Source organism: Anser brachyrhynchus (genome assembly GCF_964034855.1).
Source record: "Anser brachyrhynchus genome assembly, chromosome: 20".
NCBI lineage: Eukaryota > Metazoa > Chordata > Aves > Anseriformes > Anatidae > Anser > Anser brachyrhynchus.
The window spans coordinates 7,519,752-7,543,507 of NC_137713.1; the positions used below are offsets into that span (position 1 = coordinate 7,519,752).

A 23,756-nucleotide genomic window follows, 5' to 3' on the forward strand; every position below is an offset into this window, starting at 1 on the left:
TGAACAGCTTATGGTGAGGCAGGAGGAGCAGCTGTCCTGCAGGCACAGCCCTCGCTGCCTGCCTTGCAGGCAATGCAGGAGAAGGGCTGTCATCTCCCCAGCTGGCCGGGTCCTGATGGATGAGCCACCCAGGGCTGGTTAACAGGCTCCGGAGAATTTGGGGAGGGAATGTTTTTGTGAATGGGTCACGATGCAACTGTGACCTGATTACGGCGCTGAGCAGCTCCCTCCACCCCCAAAAGCCATGTGTTCGCTGCGTCTGGAAGCCGTGTCTGTCACGCTGCTTAGCTGTGACAGCGCAGTCTGGGACAACGTACCGGTTTTCCCAGGGGATCCTCACCAGAAGAGAGCACACTAGAAAGATGTACAATGGCAGAGCATGAGGCACGGCCTCCCGGGAGAGACGGTGGCAAAGGAGGGGGGAAAAAACATGCTATGGGGACCTCGGCTGCTAGGAGATGCTAGCGCTGGCTTCGGAGAGGGAGGCACATCTTCGCTCCCCTGGGCTCTCGCTTCACTTTTATCTGCTCTGCTCCAGGGCTGGAGGCGGTTCGACTTACACCAGTGACAAACCAGACAAAGAAAACGACAGACTGGGAGGAGAGGAAACCCAGCCCTGCGCAGCCTGGACACGTCCTCCACCTCCCTCTGCTCAGCCGTGATAAAAAATTCCCCCCCTCCTCCCTCCTCGCTGTGCTAGACCAGCTCCGTTCGGGCAGTCTGAGCCCAGCCACAGCCGCCTCAAGACAGCAACAAGGTCTACACACATGCGACATGACAGCATCCTCTCTCTTTATACAGCACACCCAGCAAAGCCCCGAGCTCATGTCCATGTGCTGTCCTTTTTGCAAGCGGTTTTATTTTAAAACCAGAACGCAGCTTCTCCATTTGTTTAACAAGTCCCCGTGTCTTTTTTCTTTTTTTTTTTTAAATAAAATTAATTTATTCTACAGAACAGTAAACTCTTCCAGACTCTTCCCTATTTACAAATTAACATTTTTGCTTGCAGATCATCGCTCCCCCCCCACCCTGTTCCGATCCCGTGGCACAGAAGATGAAAAATCAGCCAACGTGTGAAGGGCTCTAAGGCAGTGCTCCCATCCGCAGCCACCTCGGACCTCGGGGAAGAACAAGAGCAATGATGTCTGTGCTGCATCTGGAGGTTCCCCCTCATTCACCGTGTGCGTGAAAGAAGCAGGTCCACGTTAAACCCGAGAGCATCTGGCCTCTCCCTGCCTGGGCTGTGTTTAGCTGTGCTGAGGAAGGAGAAATACCCCAGCACACCGAACAGCTCCCACTGCCCAAGCTGCTGGAGGTGGCTGCTGGTGTGGCAGGGCTGAAGGGCCACGAGTTTGGGGAGAAGGGGAAGCTGGCCGCAGGAAGGTCTCTCAGCTCTCAGCCCACACACCTATCGGCCAGAAAGGCAGCTCCCGCATGGCTGGAGGAGGCAAGGAGCCTCGGAGATACCCCCCTGCCCTGGTGAAGGGGGAGAAAGTGACTCCGGAGCTGGGGACAGCTTTGCTAGCTCAGGAAAGAAGGCACCTTAAAAAAAAAAAAAAAAAAGAAAAGAAAAGAAACAAAAACACAAACAAACCACAAAACTGACCCAAACCAAAACCAGATGCCAAAGCAACTCTCCAGGCAAATTCAATGGTTTCTGAACTAGGTTGTGGCTTGGCTCCTACCCTACGCAAAGCACACAATCCTACCAAGCAGCCTGGCCCCGGTGGTTTTCTGCTCTGCGCTCTCTCCCAGGTCTCAGAGGTGTAGGAGGGAGCTGCTGTTTCAGCCAGAGACGCACGTGCCTGCGCTGGGGGCTGCTCAAAAGCCACAATGCTGCTAACAGGCAGAGACAGCGCCCGGTCCTTGCCAGCAGTCGTGCTGCCGCACACACGGGCAGGGTCAGGGTGGCATTTCAGCCACCAGCAAGGGAAATGCTGGCTGCCCGTGCTGTCAGCCTAACCCGGCCCCTCTGATTCACTTGTTTCCCCACCTGGCAGCAGCCCCGTTCCTTTCATTCTTTCCGGGCATTTCAATTTCTATAAGAAAAATAAAAATAAAAATCTTCAATAGCATCTACTGAAGGTCTGTAGTGTTTTCACTCCCGGGGAGTCCAGGTGAGCACTCGTGGAGGTGAGACTGCCTCCACCTCTGCATACGAGCCCCTGGCCTCTGTCTGAATCCCCCGACACATCCCCACTGACTGACAGCCGATCCAAGCGGGGATGTTGTTGTGTTTTTCAAGGTTTGCCTTGAGCACTGGAAATGATCGCCTAGCTGCAGTAGAAAGGAGGCAGCAGGCTGAGCTGATGCCCTTGCAGGCAGCCAAGGTTTCAAAAGCCAAGGAAGAGAGGGAGGAAGAAAGGGGTTATTCAGGGAGTCTCCAGCTACAAGAAGAGAAAGGACAAAGGAACAGAAGTGGCAGGACAGCAGGAAAAACCTTCCTCCAATGAGATGTTTGGCTTTGAAAAATGCCTTCTCCTGGCAGAGCGAACGAAAGGCATGCCCCTGGGATGCACACGGATGGGCATGTGGGAGAGCAGCCCCTGGGGGGCACCTGCTGTCCCCGCAATCATCCCAAAACGCCCGAGCCCCATGCTGACTCGGTCCCGGGAGAGCTCTTGGTCCGGAGGGAAAGGGAAAATGCTGCAAGCTCCGAAATGGCACTGATGCTTTCAGCCTCCCAAGCCCCCAGCGCCACCCCAGCCTCGGGGCTGGGACTGGCCGTGACATCGCTCGCTGCTCACACGGCTCCCGAAAGCGGCAGCGAGCAAGAAGGAGGTCCTGGCCGCGGTGCTGGTGGTGGCAGGAGGTGGCGGTGGCGGCAGCGAGGCTGGTGTGGTGGCGAGGTGTGGGTGACCCGTGCCCCCCTGCCATCCTGCCCCCGGGGGGGCTCAGTAGAAGGAATATTGGTTCTCCACCGCCCGGGTCCGGCTGCGGGCGCCGTCGGCATCGTGGTAGTCCTCGGCGCCGGCGGCTGGGGGCTCCGGCCGGCGCTCGGCGCTGTCGCTGCGGCTCCGGGGGCCCAGGGCACCCTCCAGGCGGTGGTAGGGTGCGGGGACGGGGACAACGGGGGCTGTGGCCGCCCCCTCGGCGGGTGGTGGGGCCGGTGGGGCAGCGGGTGCTGTGCTGCAGAAGTAGTGCGGGGGCGGCAGGTCGGCTCGGCAGCCCGGTGGCTGCGGCACGATGGCTGGCGGGGGGCCGGCGTCTGTAAGGGAGACGGGAGTTTGACTCCTCGGAGGCTGGCTGCTTCCTATGCCCACCCTATCCTTCACCCTGTGCCCACCGACCCTCCTCGCCCACCTTCGGCATGCCCCAGTGAGCCACGCAGCCTCCGATCCTCTCCTGCCCCACACCAAGGGACACACAGGCCGCCCCGACATGGCTTGCTGTGGCTCTCCCCCCATCCAAAATGGGATAACGCCCATCCTGGTGCATCTCCAGAGCCACACGCACCCTTCCTCAAAAGACCAGCATGGGACCAACCCTCCAACACGGGCACGCCATTAAGTTGTCAGTGGGGAAATCCCAGGGACCGGCTCCCTTTTGGGTTGGTGCAAGGTCCCAGCCCAAATCCATCCCAGCAGCCCCGAACCCTGGCACGGCCCCGGGACCTACCGGGCAGCGGGCTCTGGGCCACCACGTAGCTGCGGAGCGTGATGTCGGCCGCGCCGCCCGACTCGAGCGGGATGGGGTGCGTGTGGAAGTGGCGCAGCATGTCGAAGATGGTCTGGAACCAGAGGTGCTGCACGTGGCACTGCCCGCTCTCGTTCAGCGACAGGCGGAGGTGCTGCGAGGGCAGGGGAAGGGGGTGAGCCGGGAGGCGATCGGACAGCCCCAGCCTCCTTCACCCCCGCGAGGAGGCCCCTCCACCAGCCGAGGATTGCTCGCGAAGCAGGCGGCACCCACCTTCGCTTTCCCCTGGAAGTTGAAGGTCAGCACGTACTCCCCGGGCCGCGTCTCACTCTGCCGGATGACGAACAAGCCGTGGCTCCTGGCACCGCCGAGCAGCACCAGCTGAGCCGCCTTGATCCGCGAGAGAGTCCCGTGGAACCAGGGGAAGTCGGAGAGGTTGACCTCCGCCTCTGCCTCGCTGTCCTCCCCTGGCCGCAAGCACCACCAGATTTTAGGGAGCACCCAAACATTTGCCCTCTCCCAACCCCGTGCACCCCAAGAGCGAGGCGATGGGGCTGCATCCTGCGACCCTGCCCTGCCTGCCTACCTGTGCCGGTGGTGGGGGGCGATTCCAGCGTCTGCAGAAAGCTCTCCAATGGGACGTGGGCCAGCAGCTCCCCCAGGGAGTCCCTGCCCCGGCCATGGGGCACGGACACGGTGGTGGCAGTGGCGGCGTTGTGAGCACCAGGCAGGGCACATCTGTCTGGTGGCCTGTGCACATCTGGAAGGCAACGTCGGTGTCTTCAATGAGGGCGGGCATCTCCCCGCGACGGGGACAAGTGCGAGGACCTGAGCGCTCACTTCAGGCTCCCTGCCTTTGTCCCCGGCAGGATCTGGACCCCCAAAAGCAGAGCCAGCACCAGGAGATCCCCCCCCCCGCCCTCTGCAGCAGGATTTCTCACCGTCAGCCAGAAATTCGCAGCTGCAGGAGGACGCCCTGCCCGGCAGGCAGGCTCCAGGCACGCAGGAGGCCAGCTCGATGTCATCCCCGCTGTCCCTGGGGGGCGAGCACAGAGCAGGTGACCACACACAGACACGCACAGCATCACCCCTTGCAGGCAGCAGGGGCTTTATTATCCAACCACCACCACCCCGGTGAAATCCCAGCTCTGGCCCAAATCCACAGAGAACATCCCGATGCTCGCCGCTTCCTCCCGGAGCAGCGAGGTGCCCGCAGCACTCAGAGGCCGAGCAGCCGGCAGAGCCGCAGTGTGCCGGGAGGAGGCATGGAGAGCAGCCAACGCACCACGGGCTGCCTCAAACATTGCCATCAAAACAAGGTGGCTTTTTGGGCTGAGAAACTAGCGTGCAGGTACGAGCCCTTGAAAAACCCTCGCTGCCTGGGTCGTGCTGGCTGGGACCAGCTGCAGAGCTGCGCTGCGATCGCTTCGGCTTGGACACGTCTCTTACGGTGACTTCCAGAGCTCTTGCTCGCACGCTTTGCACGCGAGACATACGCACACATTCCCATCACCAACTTCCACCCAGAGCCGGTTTCGCTTTCACCCCCCCCTCAGAAAGGGGCTGTTCGAACCGACCCCCAGGAGCTGCACCCCAAAAACCAGGAGGTCCTGCAGACCAGAGGCGCATCCACTGCAGTGCAGCCCCCGCGTCCCACATCCCCAGCTGCCCCCCTGCCCGTGCACTTCAGCATCCTTCTTGCACAAGCTCCCTGCTTGCTCACCGCCTATTTTTAGCCTGGCCGCCAGCGAGAGCCCGGAGCCGCTCGTGGCACTCGGGTGCTCTTGCTTAACAGCGGCCACGTGCGTGCAGACAGCCAGGAAGCGGCTGCGTTAGCGGTAACGGCTCACGAGGGAGCTGCTGAATTATTTAGTGGCCAGTAAGTGAATCAGCCACTGGGAGTCATTCAACTGCAGCCACTTAAAAAAAAAATAGAAAGGAAAAAAAAAAGAAGGGGGGAAGGAAACCAAAACCAACAGAGCTCTGCAGAAAACCCGTCGCCAGGGCGCTTACGCAGAGGTTTCAGCGCGGATCCTTGGCAGGAGGACCGAGCACCGCGTGCAGGAGCTGAATGAAAATTCATTCTTGGCACGGAGCACGCGTGTCAGTGTATTAAGCAGCTCATTATTATTTGCTGTAGAGTTCATTATTATTTGCTCTACGGTCGTGTCCAGAGGCCAGCACGGGGCTGTGCTGGGTGCTAGGCAAACACCAAATGCCACGAGGCTGCCGGAGGCAGAGCGAGGAGCCGGTGCAGGCACCTGGCCTCAGCTGGAGAACCGGCACCGAAACACCCATTTTGAGTAAAAACAGCCCTTCCTCAACTGCCAGGCCACGCTTCCCTGCCTCACCTCCTTCAGCAGCCCAGCCTCGGTGTTGCTTCATCAATTATGTATTAAAAAAGCAGCAGAAGGAGCGCACGGTGCGTCCTCACTGCGAGACGCAGCCCTGGAGGACAGCGTCATCCTGGGGGAAGGTGGCACGGGGGGCAGCAGGGAGCCTCCAGGAGCCCCTGTCCCAGTTTTGCTCGAGGCTTTCACCTCTGCGAGCTTGGGCATCCCCCCCTTTGCCGAAATAATGCCAAGAAGGGTAGCAGTGGGGCGTGCCCATGGGCTGCGGGAGGGCGTGCCAGCAGACCATTGAATATAGCGCGGGTGCTGGACTGGAAAAAAAGCATGGGAAGTAGCTCTGAGATGATATGAAAGCTTTGGAGAGTTGGTGTTGGGAGCATCCCTGGGTCACCTGCCCTGGCTAGTCGAGGCGATGCGGAGCAGGAAGGGGTTAGCAAGTGGCTGGCACGCTGCAAGGCTGCACCTCTGACACACAACGGCTGCTAACTTTGCCTCCAGATTTCTGCCAAAACAAGTCAGAGACTTCCTGCAATAAGCTGAGCAGCGAAAATTGCATCAGCTGGGGTCTCTTCCATCCTAGTGGTCTGCAAGGGCTGACCACCAGTCCCAAAGGCATGCCCTCTGCCCTCTCCGGGGTGCTCAGAGGAGCTTTTCACTTGCTGGAACAAGATGAGTTTCCTTTACTTTCCTTTAAACAAGCACATTGTAGCAGAGACCTCCTGGATGCACTGGGACCCCTGGACCTGACGGACACAGATGTGACGGGCAGCAGTGCAGGAACCTTGCCCAGGTCGCGCCCTGACCTACTGGAGAGGATGGAGGCTGTGGTTTGGAGGGGAAACCTGACCATGCCCCATGAGCCTTACCCGGGGTCGATGCAGTCCTGGATATCTGCCACCCAGGAGTGCTTCTGCAGGGAGTCGATGGTCTCCAGGATGTACTCGGCACCATTCTCCACCTGGAGGCAAGACAGGACAGCGTCAGGCCACGTCCAGGGTCCTGCCACCCGTCTGCTGCCCCCCGCCAGGCAAAGCAAAACCCATAATCTGTCAGGACACCGGCCGGACCCCCGCGTTCACTTGCCACTGTTACACAGTGCCCTAGCTGAAGGATACCTGTGTGTTCCCATCCCAGCACAGGGGGGTTGAGAAGTGACCCCCAGGGATGCTTTGATGTGCCCAGGGGTGATCCCTGACCAAAGCTGAGGCCCAGAGGAAAAAAATCACCCCTTTTTCAGCAAATGCATCACAAAGTTTTTACAGCCTGTGTGGTCACACCTGGGTATAAGTGCCTGGCCAGCAGCACCAAGGCTGAGTGTCACTGTGCGCCAGCACAACCAAGGGCAGACAGCATCCCCTCGCCTACAGCATCCCCCAAAAACTACCTCTGCACAGGTGGCATGTCAGAGGCTGTGCTGCACTCTTATTGCCCTGAAATCCTCCCAGACTCCTAAAACCAGGAGTTTAAACCTCTCCTCATTTTCTTTGCCTGCTGGTCCATGAGGCTTCCAATTCCTGATTGCATCACAGAGAGAGAAAAAGACCCCCAACAGCCCTTTAACAGGAAGAAAAAAAAAAAGGTCATGATGCAAAACCTGCAAGCCCAAAGGAGCTGGGCTGCTCTGGGGCCGGGGAGGACAGAACACTCAGGGCACCCGGCATGGTGCTGCCTGCCTCCGGCCGTTTCCCCGTGCCATCCCTCCCAGACCCCTTCTACAACGTGTCCCTGAGGCAGCCCTGACTCCGGGAGGGTATCGCGTTGCCAGCCGAGACAGCCTTTGAGCAAATTAAATTAATTGCACACAACTGAATCACTGTCCTGAAAATAAACAGGGAGCACAGGAGCAGTGCCCGGTGCCGCGGCGAGCAGTGATCGGCTCTCTTGCCACGCAGCGGGTACAGGGGAGCAGCAGAGCCCCCCCCGTTTTATTTAGCCAGGCTTTCTGAGGGGAAGGCATGGAGCTGGCTTGGGAGACCGGGGTGCTCCTTCACGCAGAGCATGAAAGCGAGCAAAGCACGTGCAGGGCTCGGGTATTTTGCAAGCACCCGCTTGTGCAATGGAAAAAATGCGTGTGCCGGGTGTCTGATGCGTGGCGAGGACACGCCGACTGTCAGTTTTTGGGTGATTTGGCAGAACTGATTCCAGTGTGGCCTCTGTGCAAAAAGCAGGGGCTTTTCCACCCACAGTGACCTCCCAAAGCACGGCACATTGCCCGGGAGGGGCGAGATGTGGCTCCACACCAGTTCAGCAAGAAGATCCCCGTCCCACCCACCTAATCCGTACCCTGCCAGCAAGGGGTGCTCCAACCCTCCGTGAATCCAGCCTGCAAGGGAGGAACACAACAGAGCAGCAGGAACACGGCCCAGTGAGAAGGGCCAGGGCAGAAAGTGAGCCACGAGCAATAGAGGATGTCAGGAACAGGGGAAAAGCTCCCCGTGTCCACAGCCGCGAGAGGGAGGGCGGCAGCAGCGGGGCAGCAGATGACGCTGAGCGAGCCCCCGGGGGTAATGCGGCGCTTGGTGCCATGCCTCATTAAAGGGATCGATTGCAATCAATTAACCCCGCGGCAGGGTAAGCGCTCAGGCCAGAACGGGGCAGGAGCAGGTTAGAGGGTACCTGGTAAACGCGGCGGTTTCAGGCTGGGGGTAACTACAGAAAAGGCTGAAGCAAGGGCAGAGCCGTGGCGGTGGGGTGGAAGAGCAGCACACCCGGCCTCAGAGCCCTCCTCAAAGCACCTAGAGCCCCCCACAGCCCAAACCCTGCCAGTGGGGACCTGCAGAGCCCCAGTGGGGCCACGGTGACCTGGTTGTGCTCTGCCACAGCCCCAGAGCGAGGGATGGGAGCAGTGATCAGTGCCACGTGCTCGGCTTCAGCAGCACGCCTGGTGCTACCGTATGCACTGCTGCAGCACGCAGGGCAGGGGAACGGGGCTGAGATGAGACTTGTAAAGGGACCAGAAAACCATGATCAGAAGTAGCTGGTGAGCTGCACTGCAAGAGCGGCTGCTGCTGGTTAATGGTCTATGTGGAGGAGATGCTGGGCTCCCTCGCATCAGGGATGCTGTCCTGCACGTGCTGCCATTCAGCAGTGAGGACAAAAGCAAGGAGAGGATGCCTGATCAATTCATGGCTGACACCACGTTGTAAACATTTTGGAAGATGAGGCAGGAATTCAAATGAACTTCTCGATGCTGAGAATTAGTCTTCGAAAGAAAACGCCCAGGCCAGGCTCCACCTCAAGGGCACGGCGAGCTCCAGGCCCGTGCTGACACCACGGGCACCTCGCCTGAGGAACTGCAGCTCTGGAGAGGTTCTGCAAAAAGCACAGCGGGGTTACGGCAGCCCACAAGCTGCCTGTGAGTCAGCATCATCGCTAGGGTATGAAGACAGCGACTGGATGTACTTGGGCTGGGTAAAGAGGAAGAAGAAAGGAGAAGCAATCCTTCCCACCCGCTCCTGGCCACGGCACTGCCTTCACTTTGGGACATGCTCGCTCCGGAGCCCAAAAGGAACGTGGGAAGGAGCATGGGTTGCTCAGTCCGGAGAGCAAAAGACGTGTGAGGTTGGTTTTCAAGTACAGAAGACAACAGCCAAGTTAGCCTCTGTGTCCGTGGTGGACACAGACCGCAGCCAAGGTTGAGGTTAACAGCAAGAAGCCCACGGGAATGAGCACTGGGGTCGGGCGGGCTGCGAGGCACGGGGGCTCTCGCAACGCCAGGCTGAAGACAAAGAGCAGCTGTAATCACGGCAGTTTCCCCCCTCTGCATTCACAGTTCCCTCAGCTGGTGAGCAGGCTCACCCAGCCGTGAAGCCTGGCCTCTCCGCTCTGCCTTTGCCACGTGCTTTTAGGGAGAAGCACCGGGGAGAGAGGTGAACTTTAGCAGGGGTGGGACACGGAGCCCCTCCACACGTTGCTGTTACACATCACCTCCCAGCCGGGCACGTCCAACAGCTCTGATGGAGCGTGCGAGCCCATTAACGTGTGCAGGGAGGCACAGCCTCATCAGACAGAGAGGAACATCACCACCACCACCACCGTTGTCAGGGCATCGGCACAGCGTGCCCCGAGCCAGAGCCTGCAGCACGCAGCGGGAAGGTCCCTGCTGCCACCCAGCCCCAGAGGAACCTCCTGCTTGAGCCCAGGATTTGCCACAAAAGGCTGCTGGGAGCATGACCTTAATTAATTAGATTGTATGGAAAACGCTTCTCCGAGGTCTCTAGCTGGAGATAGACTTTGTCTCTCTGCTTGCAACCCTTGCAAATTGTCTCTAGACGCTAATTTAACCTTGTGCTGGTGACAAGGAGAAGCAAAACCCCATGGTGAAAGCCAGGCAACCAGCCCGATCCCCAAATACCTGGGCATCAGGTGGACGTTGCATCATTTTGGGAGCCCCAAAGGGAAGCACAGACCGAGAAGGGGAGGCAGGGACCCCGTGGGGAGCATCAGCACTGCTGGTGCTTCAGCTCCAAATCCAAGGCAACGTCCCCAGGGTCACAGCATCCCTGCAGCAGGGCTGGATCGCACCGCCGCCACCCTGCCCTCACCTTCAGGACGAAGGTGTTGTCCTTGTCGGGCATCTCCAGAGGCATGGTGGTCCGCACCTCGATGATGGCTGACAGCGGGATGCTCACCTTGGGCTTGGAAGCCTAGGAAAAGAGAAAATTAAGAGAAATCGATAAATAAATTAAAAAAAAAAAGAAAAAAAGTCGCTCAATCTAATCAAACTGTCCCGGGGGACAGCGCGGCGTGGCTCTCAGCAAGGCAAGATCGCGGCTCAGCCGCACGGTTATTATGGGGGGTGGAAAAAAAAAAAAAAAAAAGCATTGATTTCCCTCATGTGCCTGCTAACTCTAAGCTCTTTTAATTAAACCAAGACAAGGCCCGGTGGAAGATGGGGAGGTTAGTGCATTTATCTGCCAAACCTTCCTTGTTCCAGCTCTGCCAAGCCCGCTTATTTCTCTCCTTTTACACCTTCTCCTTCCTGAGAGCCGCGCAGCAGCGCAGACGGGCGCCCCGTTTACCCAGCCCAGGCGTTACGGTGTGGCAGCCAGAGCTGTGTGGGGAATTTTAATTACATTAAAATAAAGGGGAAAAAAAAAAAAAAAGAATTTCCCCCGGCACCCGCCGGAGCCTCTGTGTGGGGGCAGGACCCACTGCCTCCCACTCAGAGTCTCTACTGAGCACCAAATTCCCCAGATATTTGCTTAAATTACAGCGAACCAGCCCAAAGGAGTACACGGAGATGCTCCCAGGGCTGGTCCCCTCCGGGATGCTTAGAATCGTGGCTCCAGGGTTTGGAGCACTCAGACGAGGCTGGTGATGTGCACCAGGCTGCAGGTTACCGATAGATGGGTTCAGTGACTTTTTTTTTTAAGTTAAGGGGAAAAAAAAAAGATAATAATCCAAGCATGAGAACAGAAACTGTCCTTTCCCCTCTGGGATGTTTCATTTCCACCAGCCCAGCCCCCTGTGCTGCCTCTGCATGCATCCCGGGCTGCACCGGGCTCAGCCCTGCTGAAGTTTTCCACCTTTTTTTCTACTGGAGAAGGTGAGAAAAGGGGATGCAGCTGCCTTAGGAAAAAAAACCAAACAACAGCGTTAAGTCAGCAGTGAACCAGAGGAGGGTCTGCTCCAGGAGGGTCTTCCTGCGGCAGCCCGGGGTGCCCACGGGGAGCGTTATTAATGGCCGTGGGGACGTTCTGGGGACATCTCCCTACATCTATTTTGCCCTCGAAACCCCAGGATGCCTAAAACGACTGCTGCGTGCTGGCACAAACATCTAACTCGGCTTATCGCTTCCTGTCGAAGCGGCGGTTAAGAAGAAAGGGCTCGCTAAGGAGATTTGAAAACATGACCATAGTTTTTGTAGGGCCTACGCAAAACTGAAGCTGGGGGCTCCCAAAGCAAAAAGCAGTTTTCTTCCAGCTGTGCCAGCTTGATGCCACGTTTGCAGCTGGAGCACGCCAGATGGAAAACAAGATGGGATGAGGGGAGATGAAACGCAAACCAAAGACAGAGGGGTGTAATTACAACAGAAGAGCAGACTATTTCCACGAAAGTTGTCGTGAAATCATTTGGAAATTGATTTTTTTTTAGAGCCAAATGAAGATGCACTAAAAAAATTCCTCCGAGCACTCTCCTAAACATTTTAAGAGCAGCAATTGTTCCATTTTAACCTGAGTTTGGGGCCACCTCGGCGCAGTGCTGCAGCCCTCGCTCCCAGGGGCTTCCCAAATTCTGGGAATTCGCTCGGCTGAGGAAGTCCCCAAGCCCGAGGACATGCACTATGCGCAGCAGCTCAGAGCCTTGCTGTAGGGATACGCTTGAGTTCAAACTCAGATTTTATATTTTATCAGGAGAGGTGTGAAGCTTAGGAAAGCAAGAAAAAAAAAAGAAGGCACAGACCAACACCAACAGTGCCATGGTTCATTTTGTCCTCAGAAAAATAGAGGGTGCTTTTTAAAAATATGAACTCTCCTGCCATCCCTGTGACTCTTGTATGGATCATACCTGAGTTAATAGGGGTGCAAAGATCAAGACCAGTGGGTTCCCAGCAGCTCCCAGGGGAGCTACAGCCCTGTGCAAGGCTTGTGCTGGCCCAGCTTCGCTGCAAGGGACTCAAACACAAGTGGAAAAATCCTGGAGAAAAATCAAGTAAATGAGGTTTTTCTTCCCCAAGCATTTAAGGAACCTGAGATTTCTGTTCTAACCCGTGCAACTAGTAAAACCCCCGGGAACGGCCTATTATTTGCCCCATGCTTGTCAAAGATGAGCGCACACGGCGCAGATGAGGCTCAGTCAGTGCGGGTTTGTCAGCACAACGCACCTTCTGCTCCTCCCAGGAGGAACAGGGGTCCTGCAGCAAGGAGGGACTGAAGGTGGACCCTGTGCATGCCCTCTGCATTACTTGAGCAAACCGCTCCCCTCTCTGCCCCAGGAGAAGAGGGGCAATATTTCCCTGTGCCACGTGCAGAGGGGAGGCATGCAAGAAAAGGTGTGCCACAACAAAAAGCAGCTCCTCTTTCTGAAGCTTTCCTGGGTGTTACAGATGCAGAGAAGACACAGGCAAGGGAAAGTGATAGCGTGGGTATCGGTACTGATAACAAGCAGCATTCCCCTGCACAGCAGGGCAAGTAGCTGGGGCTGTCGGTGAGGAGCGCTGCAAAACCCGTGGGCAGCGGTGGTGCTCCAGCCCCAGGGCTTCTGCCCCCACCACCAGAAAGCTGTGCTGGGTGCAACATTATTCCACGTGAATTATTAATTTGAAAATAACGAGTGCTGCAACCAAGCGTGGGGTCGCTTGGTGACACACGGAGCACTCTAATGTGCTCGGAAGAGAAAGATCTCCTGGTGTCCTGGACATACTTCATCTCAGTGTGGCAATGAGCTTCGGCACTACGATCACCGATATCTGGGGCTGAGGCACAGGCAGGGCCTTCAGCATCTCACCCGAGGGCCGCGGGCTGAGCGCTGATGAGCAGTTTGTGGATGCGACTCGACCGCCTTGCCCCCACACACCCACATCTCAGCCTCCCGGCACCAAACCTCCCGCTGGACCAGGGCTGGATTTCATCCCAGCTCCGCAGTGGAAATTAAAAGTAACAACGCAAAGCCCAGCTGCTCGAATTTCACCCCAACGCTCACCAAGACGGCAGCGGAGACGAGCCAGGACTTACCTTCGGAGGGACGTAGAACTCGAGCAGGAACCTCTCCCCCTCCACCTTCACCGCCTTGCGGAGCAGGAGGCGGCACTTCTGCCACTGCGAGCTCCCCACACAGTTCGTGTCGTCGGCGACCATGTAGCGCAGCGTCCCCTCCCGCTGGATGTCCACCAGCTCCACCTTGGAGGACTGAGCCTTGGAGAGCCGCAGTTTGTGGGTCCACTTCTCCCGCGGGTCGCCGGGCTCCTTGCCCCCGGCCGCCCACGGCTCCCTCTCAGCCCTCCTGCTGCCCGGCACGGCCTCGGCACCCGGCTCCGGAGAAGACCTGCGGTGCCACATCTCCTTCATGCCGTCCACCACGCACAAGCTCATGTTCCTCAAGGAGAAGCCCTTCTTGAACTTGGGCTTGGCGGCGGCGTGGACGGAGACGTCCTCCGAGCTGCGGGACTGGCCGTAGGAGGACACCTTGCGCGCCTGGGCCTGCTGCGCCGGGCTGAGGTAGCGGCCGGCGCCCAGCGGGGCCTCCATGCTGTCCAGGGACTCGGTGGAGGTCTCCTCCTTCCGCTGGGCCACCTCGCGCCCGTAGGGCACGTGGCAGTTCTGCAGCCCCACGAAGGGCACGATGTTGTACTTGGTGGGCGAGTCGGAGACGAAGACCCGGCTGACCTCCAGGCTGAAGATGTCCAAGAAGTTGGCGGCGAAGTGGTGGGAGAAGGAGGCCTCGGCGCCGGGGGTGTCGTAGTGGGGGTTCTCCCTCAGGAACTGGCAGAACTTCTGGGCGAAGTCGACGGCGGCCGCCTGGGCGTGCAGCTCGCAGAACTCGCGCCAGTCGGGGAGCGGGGAGGAGGGCTCCTGGCACAGGGCATCGCCGTTCATGGCTGCCCCATTCCACCTGCCGGCGGGCTGCGGGGCAAGGGGACAGACAGGGTGAGCTCGGTGGCAGTGATCCCATCCGCCAACGCTGCCAGAGCGGGTCCACAGCCCTGGCATGAAGTGGGACGCGAAGGGAAACACAGCGGGAAAGCATTTTTGTGCCGTTTCCCCTCCCTCTGCCGTGCTGGAAAAAAACTTGGCCCTGGCAGCAGCCATAAATCGTACTTATTTTACGATTATGACCATGCAAAAGTGTTATCGATTTCTCATAAAACCACTAAGGAGTCCCCGACCGGAGCAGCCCGGGGGGATTCGCCTCCAGGACTGACGCTGCCACATGCGTGGCCTGGGCACCGCGGGCCCGCAGCAGCACATCCGCTGCCACCGTCCCCAGCAGCTGCTCCAGCTCTGTCCACATTTCTACCCCCAGGAGAAATTTGGCACATCGGTTTTGCTGAGCACCTCAGTTCGGTTACATCCTTGTCAGACGCAGATGAGCAGGAGCCCAGCACCCTCCCCACCGCCCGTCAGACCCCATGGCTGTAATGGATAACCCCAGAGACCAGGGAGTTGATGAGGTAAAAGGGAAAAAAACCAAGGCAGCAGACCCGGGAGCCACCAGGAGCTGCAGGGAGGTGAAGACCAGACCTCACACCCACAGGAGAGGTACCTGACCTCACCCAGCCTCTGCAGGACTCACACGTCTCTTGTCTTTTTGCTTGCAATGCATTTCCCAAACCTCTGCCTAATTTTGCGAGGCTTGGACCTCACAGGGGAGGTTCCTGCAGTGCTCGCATCTAAATTATCATTTTCCAGCACCGACTGCTTGTGCCTGTCGGTGACAGCGAGCCTTGCCCCATGAGTTACTCAGGCACTGCTCAGCCACATGCCACCCATGTGTCCAGAGAAGCATCCTTTTCCCCTCGAGGGCAGTTTCACCTCAACAGCACGAAGGGAACGCTCTGCTCTGGACCCCTGCCCTCTGCAGCCCATCCTGCCCAGCACTCACCAGCCTGGGGACACGCCAGGGCTTCTGGAAAAACGGGACAGCCCCCCTCATTCGGCTGCTGTCCGCTCACAAAATCTCTTTTGCTGGTGAGTGATTTCTGCTGCTAATAAATCAGGCGCAGTAACTAACCATCAGGTTTCACAGCCAGTACTTCATTACCGGTCAGGTAAACTGCCCCAGAAGATAAAAAGTTAAAAATATATGTGTATATATGTATTTTTAATCCCTTTTTGGCTCACCAGTCCTGAAGCAGGGGATCCCAGTGCTTGGCTGGACCTGGAGCTCCCCAAAGGGCTTTCGCAGGAAACCAACACAGCCAAGGGAGGCCCAGGCAGCGGAGCAACCGGAACGACACAACCAGACAGGCCCAATTCCCCCGTTAAACACGGGCAATAAAAGCCCTCAGTGAGAAGGGAAACCCCAAGCTGCTGGCAAGAGCCAGATCCGGGGGAGCTTGGCTTCCCAGCCGTCTCATAAGGGCCTTGCAGCTTTCCCTGGGTGCCTCTCTGCCCCGCACTGAGCCGGCCCTGCTCGCCGCAACCCAGCCCGGAGCAGGGAAAGCCCCGTCCCCGCAGTTTACAACAAGGCTGAATTTCCCCAAGAGACAGCGGGAAAGCAGCAGAAAATGTAAAGCTGTTTGTTACCAGGCCAGCAAATGCAATTCTCACTTACCCATCCATCACCCGGCAGAGAATTTAAAGGCTCGGCTCCCGGCGGCAGCTACTGCCCTTCAGCTTTACCATCCACAGCCGCAGCTCCCCGAGCGCAAAGCAAGGGAGGGGGAATATTCGGGCTCGGGGAGGTGGAAGGGGGTCTCCTGCTACTGACCCAAGCGGGAATAGCTGGCACCACCAAGAACAACGGAAGGGCAAAAAAGGTGCAAAGGGCAGCAAGGGGCTCAGGAGGGAAGAGAAATCCCCACGCCGATGGGTGATGGCCCTGCCCTGATTTTGTCACACCTGCCAGAAGGGAGCAGTTAAGTTTTACCCCGTGGGCCAAGCCCCAGGGCTTTGCTGGTGTTCCCCCACCATGCACAGGAGGGAAAATGCTTCCCCCCATTGCCCCCTCCAGGAAGGATGGGGCAGGAGGGACAGGCACGATGGAGCAGGACCAGCCTGCCCACAAATGAGCGATGGGAAGCCAAGATGCAACAGAGAGATTAAAGAGGGGGGGCGGCAGAAAGAAAAGAAGACACTTTAAAAAAGATAAACCCCAAACAAAAAGCCTGGCCACCCAGCCGCTGCAGTAAGCCTCAAGCTGGGAGACACGCACGCAGAGGCATCACAGCGTCTTCCTTTCATCTGCACGGGGATGACAGACTCTAAAAGGCCAATTTATAAAAATGAAGCCTAGAGGAGAGATGTCTGGCAGGTCTGAAGGAGGAGAGGGGGGAGGTTGGCGGCCCTGCGCGGCGTCTCCATCGCCCCCCACCTGCGGTGGGTCTGTGAGCCCCCCATGGGGACCCCACTGGTGAGGCTGGGAGCAGCGGGGGGGCTCAGGGAGGCCCCCTGGGACCGCAGCATCATCCCCCCCCTCCCCAGCACGTACGCCTTCACCTGATTCCTGCGGGAAGCAGGCTCCCAATTATCTCTGCAGCTTTACCTTTAATCTCGGTGCCTCCGCTCCCCTCTATGCCAACAGCACTGCCCCACTTCTCGAAATAACTCCTCGTGCCACAGACAGCATCCCCGGGCAGGGCGGTGGAAGTCGAGATGAAAATAAGCTCAAGATGAAAATAAGCAGCAAATCCATGACCGCTTTTTGGCCAGCAGGGGCAATTCGCTCCCAGCCAGGCTCACCAAGGGTTGCAGCGTGTGGCCGGGCACCTCAGAAGGAGGCAGAGCCCTTTTGTGGGGGGTGTCTGCCTGCTCAGGGGTCACAGCCTGGGTTACACAGCAGGACAGGCACAGAAATATGGAAATGAGGAGGTTTGTCCCTAAAGAGAAGCTGCGTGGCCACAGAGAGGCAGCCGAGACATCAGCACCCTTGGGCTCCTCCTAACACCTAACACTGGCTGGTCCCCAAACGCCTCCCCAGGCAGAACCGTGCCCTGCTGCTGCTGCTGCTGCTGCCACTTGGGAAAACAATGCAAGGTTTTAGAAGGAGGGGGAATAAATAAATAAATAAATACGGATTTCTGGGGCCTGGCCAAGTGGAAGCCCAGGTTGCAATCGCAGGCGCGAGCCAGCTGCTGGCAGCGATGCTATGCCAATCCCTCCCGATAAACTGCGCCGGTGGCCCCTGCGCGGCATGGACGCGTGTCGGCACACACCAGCCGAAAGATCTGAAAGTCGAAGTGAGCTCCTGACCTCGAGACGAAATGAAATTTCAGCCGTCAGCAGAAGTGCAAGAGACCATGGAAAAAAAAAAAAAAAAAAAAAAGTCTCCGGTGCAGTGGGAGTCAGGGAGTGACAACAAAGCCACCGGGATTTGCTGAACCAGAGGAGCGGGGAGGAACTAACATCTAATGAGGTGTTAATAACCCGAACGCACAACACTGGTCATGGGATAGCCGGAGCAGCCAGCCCAGCACTTGCTCCAAGGGCTTTATTTAAGGAAACAGCCCTAATAAAGAGATGTTTCCCTTCCGCCCCGCGGAGCACAGCCAGGCTGGGGCCACGGGAGGAAAACCTGCGCCCAGCTGAGCTTGCGGGAGGCAGGTTTGTACCCCCCCTCTTTTTTTTTTTTTAAAAGGATGAACACCTTTCAGTATGAAGGGGACGACCAGCAGTCCTCCACTTCCCTGGGGGTTTCCAGCATGGAAATAAAAAATAAAAATAGTAATAACGAAAGCCCGCATGCCTGCATCTCCGCCTGCACAGGAGCGCTCCCAGGGGCACAGGCACGCAGATCTGGGCTGATGGAAGCACGGGGAGGATGGAGCATCCTGCAGGGAGAGGCACGCATGTGGTGGTGGTCCTGGGTCCACGCTCCTGGGGAAGGATGGGGCTGGCAGGGTCCCGCTGCTCGGCTTCCAGCGAGATCGATGCCAATCAGACCCCGGGACGCGAGGAAACCCGGGCACCTGCTCGCCCCAGAAGAGAGGCTGACCTCAGCCGTCCCCACGTGTTCGGGCAGGGGAGATCCCCGGGTCACGAGCGGGTGCTGGAGCAACGTGACACCCCGCAGGGCCCCCCCGGAGAAGGTGACGCTCCTGGCACGGCGGGCAGGACATGCCTGGCAGCCCGCAGGGAGCCTGGAGCCCGCCTGCATGGCCCCGGCGTGCTGCAGAAAGCAGCTAAAAACCAACAAAAAAAACATGGCAGGGGCTGCTCTGGGGGGTGGCAGGGTGCTTCGAGCACATTTAGGACGTGGATAGGAGGAAAAACAAATGCAACACCTTTGCATTTACCATTCAAACCCAGCAGAACAGGGGATGCAGCAGGCACAGAGTTGGGGATCCACACCTGCAGCTGGCACCTGAAGGCTGGAGAGACCAAGCCCCCTCCTCCTGGTGGCTTCCTCTGCCACCACAAGGGTCCCAGCCCTCAAGGCTGAGACTTCAGTGCTCTAACTACATGCAGAGGCTGATTTAAGGGACAGAAAGCCATAGGAAAGTAAATAAATACATAAAATAGCGGTAGGATGGGAGTAGGTCATCTCTCCACGCTCTTTATGGCTCCATGTACTATTTATACTCCACAGCCCTTTAATCAGACTGGCTGTTGGAATTGGAGAGAAATGGAAACAATCTTTGTTCCTCTCATTTACTGTCCATCCCACTGAAATATTAATTGAACAGCATTCTGGCCTCAAGTCTAATGGTCAAGCCACCCTCCTCGATTCACTCCCCCATTAAATGCACGCTTTGACTCGCTGCCCAGATGCACCGGAGGGCCCTCCTGCCAGCTGGAGACGCTCGTCCGGTGTGCAAAGCCTTCCTGGGTCTTCTGCTGCACCAAGCAGGGGTGCTCCACCTGAGACACCATCACGGGAAGCAGTTGTGCATCCCCTAACGAAGCTTTCCTCTGCAAACGAAGCACCGCACCTTGCGGGCTCCAGGGCTTTAGGGGGCTGCCAAACTCGTGGCTCACCCCAGGCAGCCTCATGGGCCTGGTCTGTCCCCAAAAGGAATGGGCACGTTGTCCCCTTCCCGTGCACAAACCAGATGTTGATGACCATTTCTCAGGGTAGAAAGGAAGGTGGCTTCTCATCTCAGCGTCCAGAGGAACAAAATCCCAATGGATTACGGGAAAGTGCTCCACTGCTGTGCAGGATGGGAGCCACCACAGCCCTGAGGAAGGACTTCTTCAGAAAGAGACATCTTCGGAAGAGAAAGCGAACTTTGGGCCAGAAATGACCCCTTCTTCCCTCAAAACTCCCCAGCACGCGTTGAGGAGGATGTGACACTGACGCCCTGCGTACAGCCCGCTCGGGAAGAGCGCAGGTCACGGCCGTCTCCAAACCCACAGCGTTCTCCACTTCCCACTACTCTGACCAACTTCACTTTGCAGGGTCGTTTCTCTGCTTCCTAAATGCTGCCCCGCCGTGCACTGCAACCCCCGTGCTGACAGCTGCTGGAAAATAAAGATGAGTTAAATAGAGAAGATCCAGTGGATCTTAGCTGATCTCCTCCCTGTGCTTCCAGGCAGGTCCCTGAGGTGCGTGGCCACAGCATCGCCCGTGACGCTCAGCGCACCGTGGTGGGAGACCTGGGGGTCCCCAGGGCACAGCGATGGGATGCTCTGCCCTGGCAGAGGCTTGGAAAGCCAACCAAACCACCCCTTTGTTGCCCCAAACCAAGGGCGGGCTATTTCTCGTTAAAATAATAGAGCTTTTGGTGAAGAAGGTAAGGAGCCGCCGTCCTTTCCCTCTCGATGGGAGCCACCTCACCTGGCCAGGGCTCCGACCTGGGAGCTTTCTGCAGAAAATTAACTAGTCCAAAGTCTATTTTTAGCCACCACAATAGCAGAGCCTCCTGCGAGGAGCGTCAGAAGCCCTGTCCCCAACCAAGCAAGCTCAGATTTCGCTCGCTAAGCCTAGATTTCCTTCCTCCCCTCGGCCCACAACAAAACCTTCCCCTTCTCGCCTTCCCACCCTGGTCAAAGAGAATTCGTGCGACCACCTCGGGGGCTGGCGCTCGCAGCGGGGTGCGACGCAGGCGTTACACATTAACCACCATGCAGCGGCTCTCGCAGGGCCAGGGGCACGAAGGGCAGAGCCGTGCTGGACACACATACGAAATGATGGGTAGGTCGGCCACCACGGTTCGCTCAACATCCCTGACATACCTAAAATGCAAGGGGTTTAAAGGAAAGGCCCTGCTGTACAAAACCAGCTATAGTTCCCCAAACAAGCGCAAACTGCTTGCAGAAAAAACAACCAAATAAAAAAAAAAAAACCCTCTTGCCCTACAGATCACTGTGCCATTAAGGGGCTCCTGGGGTGGTTTTGGTGCACAAGCTGCACGGGTCCGTGGTGCAGAGCACCCAGCAGAGCGCACCCGAGGTGGCGCAGCCCTGCTCACATCAGGACCCCCCCCCCTTCCTTCAGGGACAGGAAGGAAAAACCCCAAGATTGTTTTTCAATTACGGCTCATAACAAACACAGGATAAAGTTACATAGGCCCGTATTAAATTTTCCCATTATCTTTTTTACTTTGCGGATATAATTCGCCACACGCATCCCTGGCTCGTACCCGCCTGCCAGCAGCGTTCGACGCTGCCTGATGGTGTCTGAGCTGGGGAAACTCAGCTCTGCCCCGCTACCGGGGCCGCTGCGCTCACCGCTGAGCTCCTGGGGTGTGCGTTGGGCAAAACACCTCGTGCAAGCTCCAGCGGGCTCCAAGTGCCCCTCAACCACATGGTGCCCAGACACCACGTTGCAGCTGGGATCTCCGGCTGGGGTTTCAGCCCCAAAAATCCCTTTTTTACCCCCCGCTTTGCTATGCAGGGATGTTCCCAGGCACGCAGCACTCCGTACCCAGCACAGTGGGCACAGGCGTGCAGGAGGGGTTCCCTCTGCAGAGGGGCCGTTTCCCACCTAGCCTGTGCCTGATGTTTCTGCCTCCCCTCCTTCCTGGTGCTCCTGGCCCCGTTTGCACGTTTGCAGCCTCACTCCTGCCCCACAGCCTTGTGTGGGGCTCAGGGGGCTTCAGGCTGGAGAAGAGCAGGGGAGGCAGCGTTGCCCCAGGGCGCCCCAAAAAGCCTGATTCAGCAAGAGCAGCAGATGCGTAACCATCATCGGGTTTCTCAGCCCGCTCTGGGGAAGAGGAAGAAGAGGAGGAGGAAGGGCTCTAACCAGAAACATCCTCAGGGCGCACAGACGGCGATTTACCTCGGAAGAGGGACAGCTGAGACAAGAATTGGGCAAGGCCACCCTGCCACGAGGGCACACGAGACACATTCCCACCAGCCCGGGAGAGGAAGGAACAGCCCCGATGGTGAAGACAAGCAGCCAGAAGGGGTAACAGGAGGCGAGCAGCCCCCCTGCACCTACCAAGGACCCTGTGCTTGAGGCAGACAGCACCCAAATCCCAAAAGACTTTCCCGGAGCAGGGCAGGTTCCATCCTACAGCCCCCAGCACACATTCACCCCGATGGCACAGCTGCCCCGCGCTCGGTGAGACACCAGTGGGCAAAACCACCCTGATTTCAAACACGCATCAATGGCCTGGAGCACCCCCGTGAGGTTTCTGCAACTTTTTTTTTGTTTTTTTTTCCAGAAATGAGCTCTCCAATGGCCACCCTGGGGTGCGCCGCAGCGTTACGGGACCACCAGGCACCACCAAGGGATGCAAAGGGGCAGAGCTGGGAGCGCTCCCAGTCCCACCCGAGCACATCTCCCAGCCATGCGGCCACCCACCCGTGCCAACGCGGTGGCCGAGGGCCTTGACCCTCTGGGGGCAGCCCGGGTGATTTAGGAGCACGGCCCCAAATGCCCGGCACTGCAACGGCGCCCCTCCTCCGCCCCCCTCCCACCAGGGCGAAGCAAATAATCATCCCAATAATAATAACAACCGCCGCGGCGGGGAGGTCTGAGCAATCCGCTCGGTGTGGGCAGCAGGCAGCTGCTGGCTTCCCGTGGGTTTAGGGCAGGGTCTGGGGGGAGCCGAGCGGTTTTACCTCCTCTCCCGGTGCAGTTCAGGGGTTCCCCGAGGTGCCAGCAGCGGGGCTCTCCCAGTGCAGGCTCATCGCTCAAAGCGCCCAGCTCCCACGGCGCAGCGAGGGACCGGAGCAGCCCGGAGGGACCTGGAAGGCAAAGTTGGAAGAAGTCAAGCCCCGAAGAGGGTGCTCGGCACCTCCCTGGGTGTCACCCCGAAACCATGGGGCTGTTGCACACGAGCCCGAGCGGCTGCTTTGGCAGGAGCAGGGGGCTGCAGGGGAAGCCCCTCGCCAAGCCGAGGCCTCAGCACGGTGCTGGGCAGCTCCTGGGGGGCTGCGGGGGGGGGGGGCAGCTCGGTGGGGCCGTGCCCTTGGGCAGGGGCTGCCCCGGGGGGGGGCCGCAGGTGCCCGCAGAGCATCCATCCGGGCAGCACGCGCACCTCGGGCGGAATAATAAGCATTAAAAATAATAATAATAATAAAAATAGACCGTCCTTAAGGGGTCGTGCGCGTTGGGTCGTGCCCAGGACCCTGCGTCCCCCCCCCCCCGGCAGCCCCCCCAAGCCGGCAACTTTCGCCTTCCCGGGGAGCCCCCAGCCCGGCGCCCCCCGCCGCAGGACCCCGCACCCCGAAGGGACCCGGGGAAGGGAGGGGGTGGGGGGTGCAGGGGGGGGGTCCCTCCGGGGGGTGCGCCCCGAAATGGTGATGGAGAAGGGAGGGGGGGGACCAGGAAAGCGGCGCCGCCCCCCGCCGCCCCACGCAGCCGCGGATCCGGTACCGGAGGGATGCGCTCACCCGGCCCGGCCCGGCCCGGCTCCCCGCGCAGCCCCGCTGCAGCCCCGGCTCCCGGCTCGGCTCCGGCGGGGCCAGCGCTGCCCGGCCCCCCCCGCCCCGCCCGGCCCCGCCGCCGCCCCCCCCCCCGCTCCTCCCACCGCTTTAAAGGGCCCCGCCCGGCCCCGCTCCGCACGGGGAACCCCCCCCAAACAGCGGGGGCCTGCCGGGGGGGGGGGGGGGGGGTCCGGGGTCTGGGGGGCAGCACCCCACATCGCAGAGGTCACCCCGTATCAGGCAGGGTGCCCCATGTTACAGGGGGCACCCCATGTCCCGCAGGGCGCCCCATGTTCCGCAGGGCACCCCACGTCCCACACAGCACCCTACATCCCACAGGGCACCCCACATCCCT

The 23,756-nt window shown here is 58.7% G+C and overlaps 1 protein-coding gene across 2 annotated transcripts; it reads right to left on the bottom strand.

Moving 5' to 3' along the window:
- Positions 1 to 751: 751 nt before the first annotated feature.
- Positions 752 to 23,477, bottom strand: SH2B2 (SH2B adaptor protein 2). Of its 2 annotated transcripts, none has more exons than XM_080563136.1 (10): positions 23,369 to 23,477; positions 22,595 to 22,720; positions 13,664 to 14,551; positions 10,532 to 10,633; positions 6,854 to 6,945; positions 4,578 to 4,672; positions 4,223 to 4,396; positions 3,910 to 4,103; positions 3,619 to 3,790; positions 752 to 3,208 (listed from the first exon to the last, which is right to left on the bottom strand). In XM_080563136.1, the coding sequence occupies exons 3-10, from the start codon at positions 14,522 to 14,524 to the stop codon at positions 2,895 to 2,897; spliced, it is 2,004 nt and encodes a 667-aa protein (XP_080419262.1). In that variant the 5' UTR covers positions 14,525 to 14,551; positions 22,595 to 22,720; positions 23,369 to 23,477; the 3' UTR covers positions 752 to 2,894. The 2 variants fall into 2 exon arrangements, with proteins under 2 accessions (XP_080419262.1, XP_080419263.1); XM_080563137.1 differs by having other exon boundaries at positions 23,352 to 23,440.
- Positions 23,478 to 23,756: the final 279 nt, after the last annotated feature.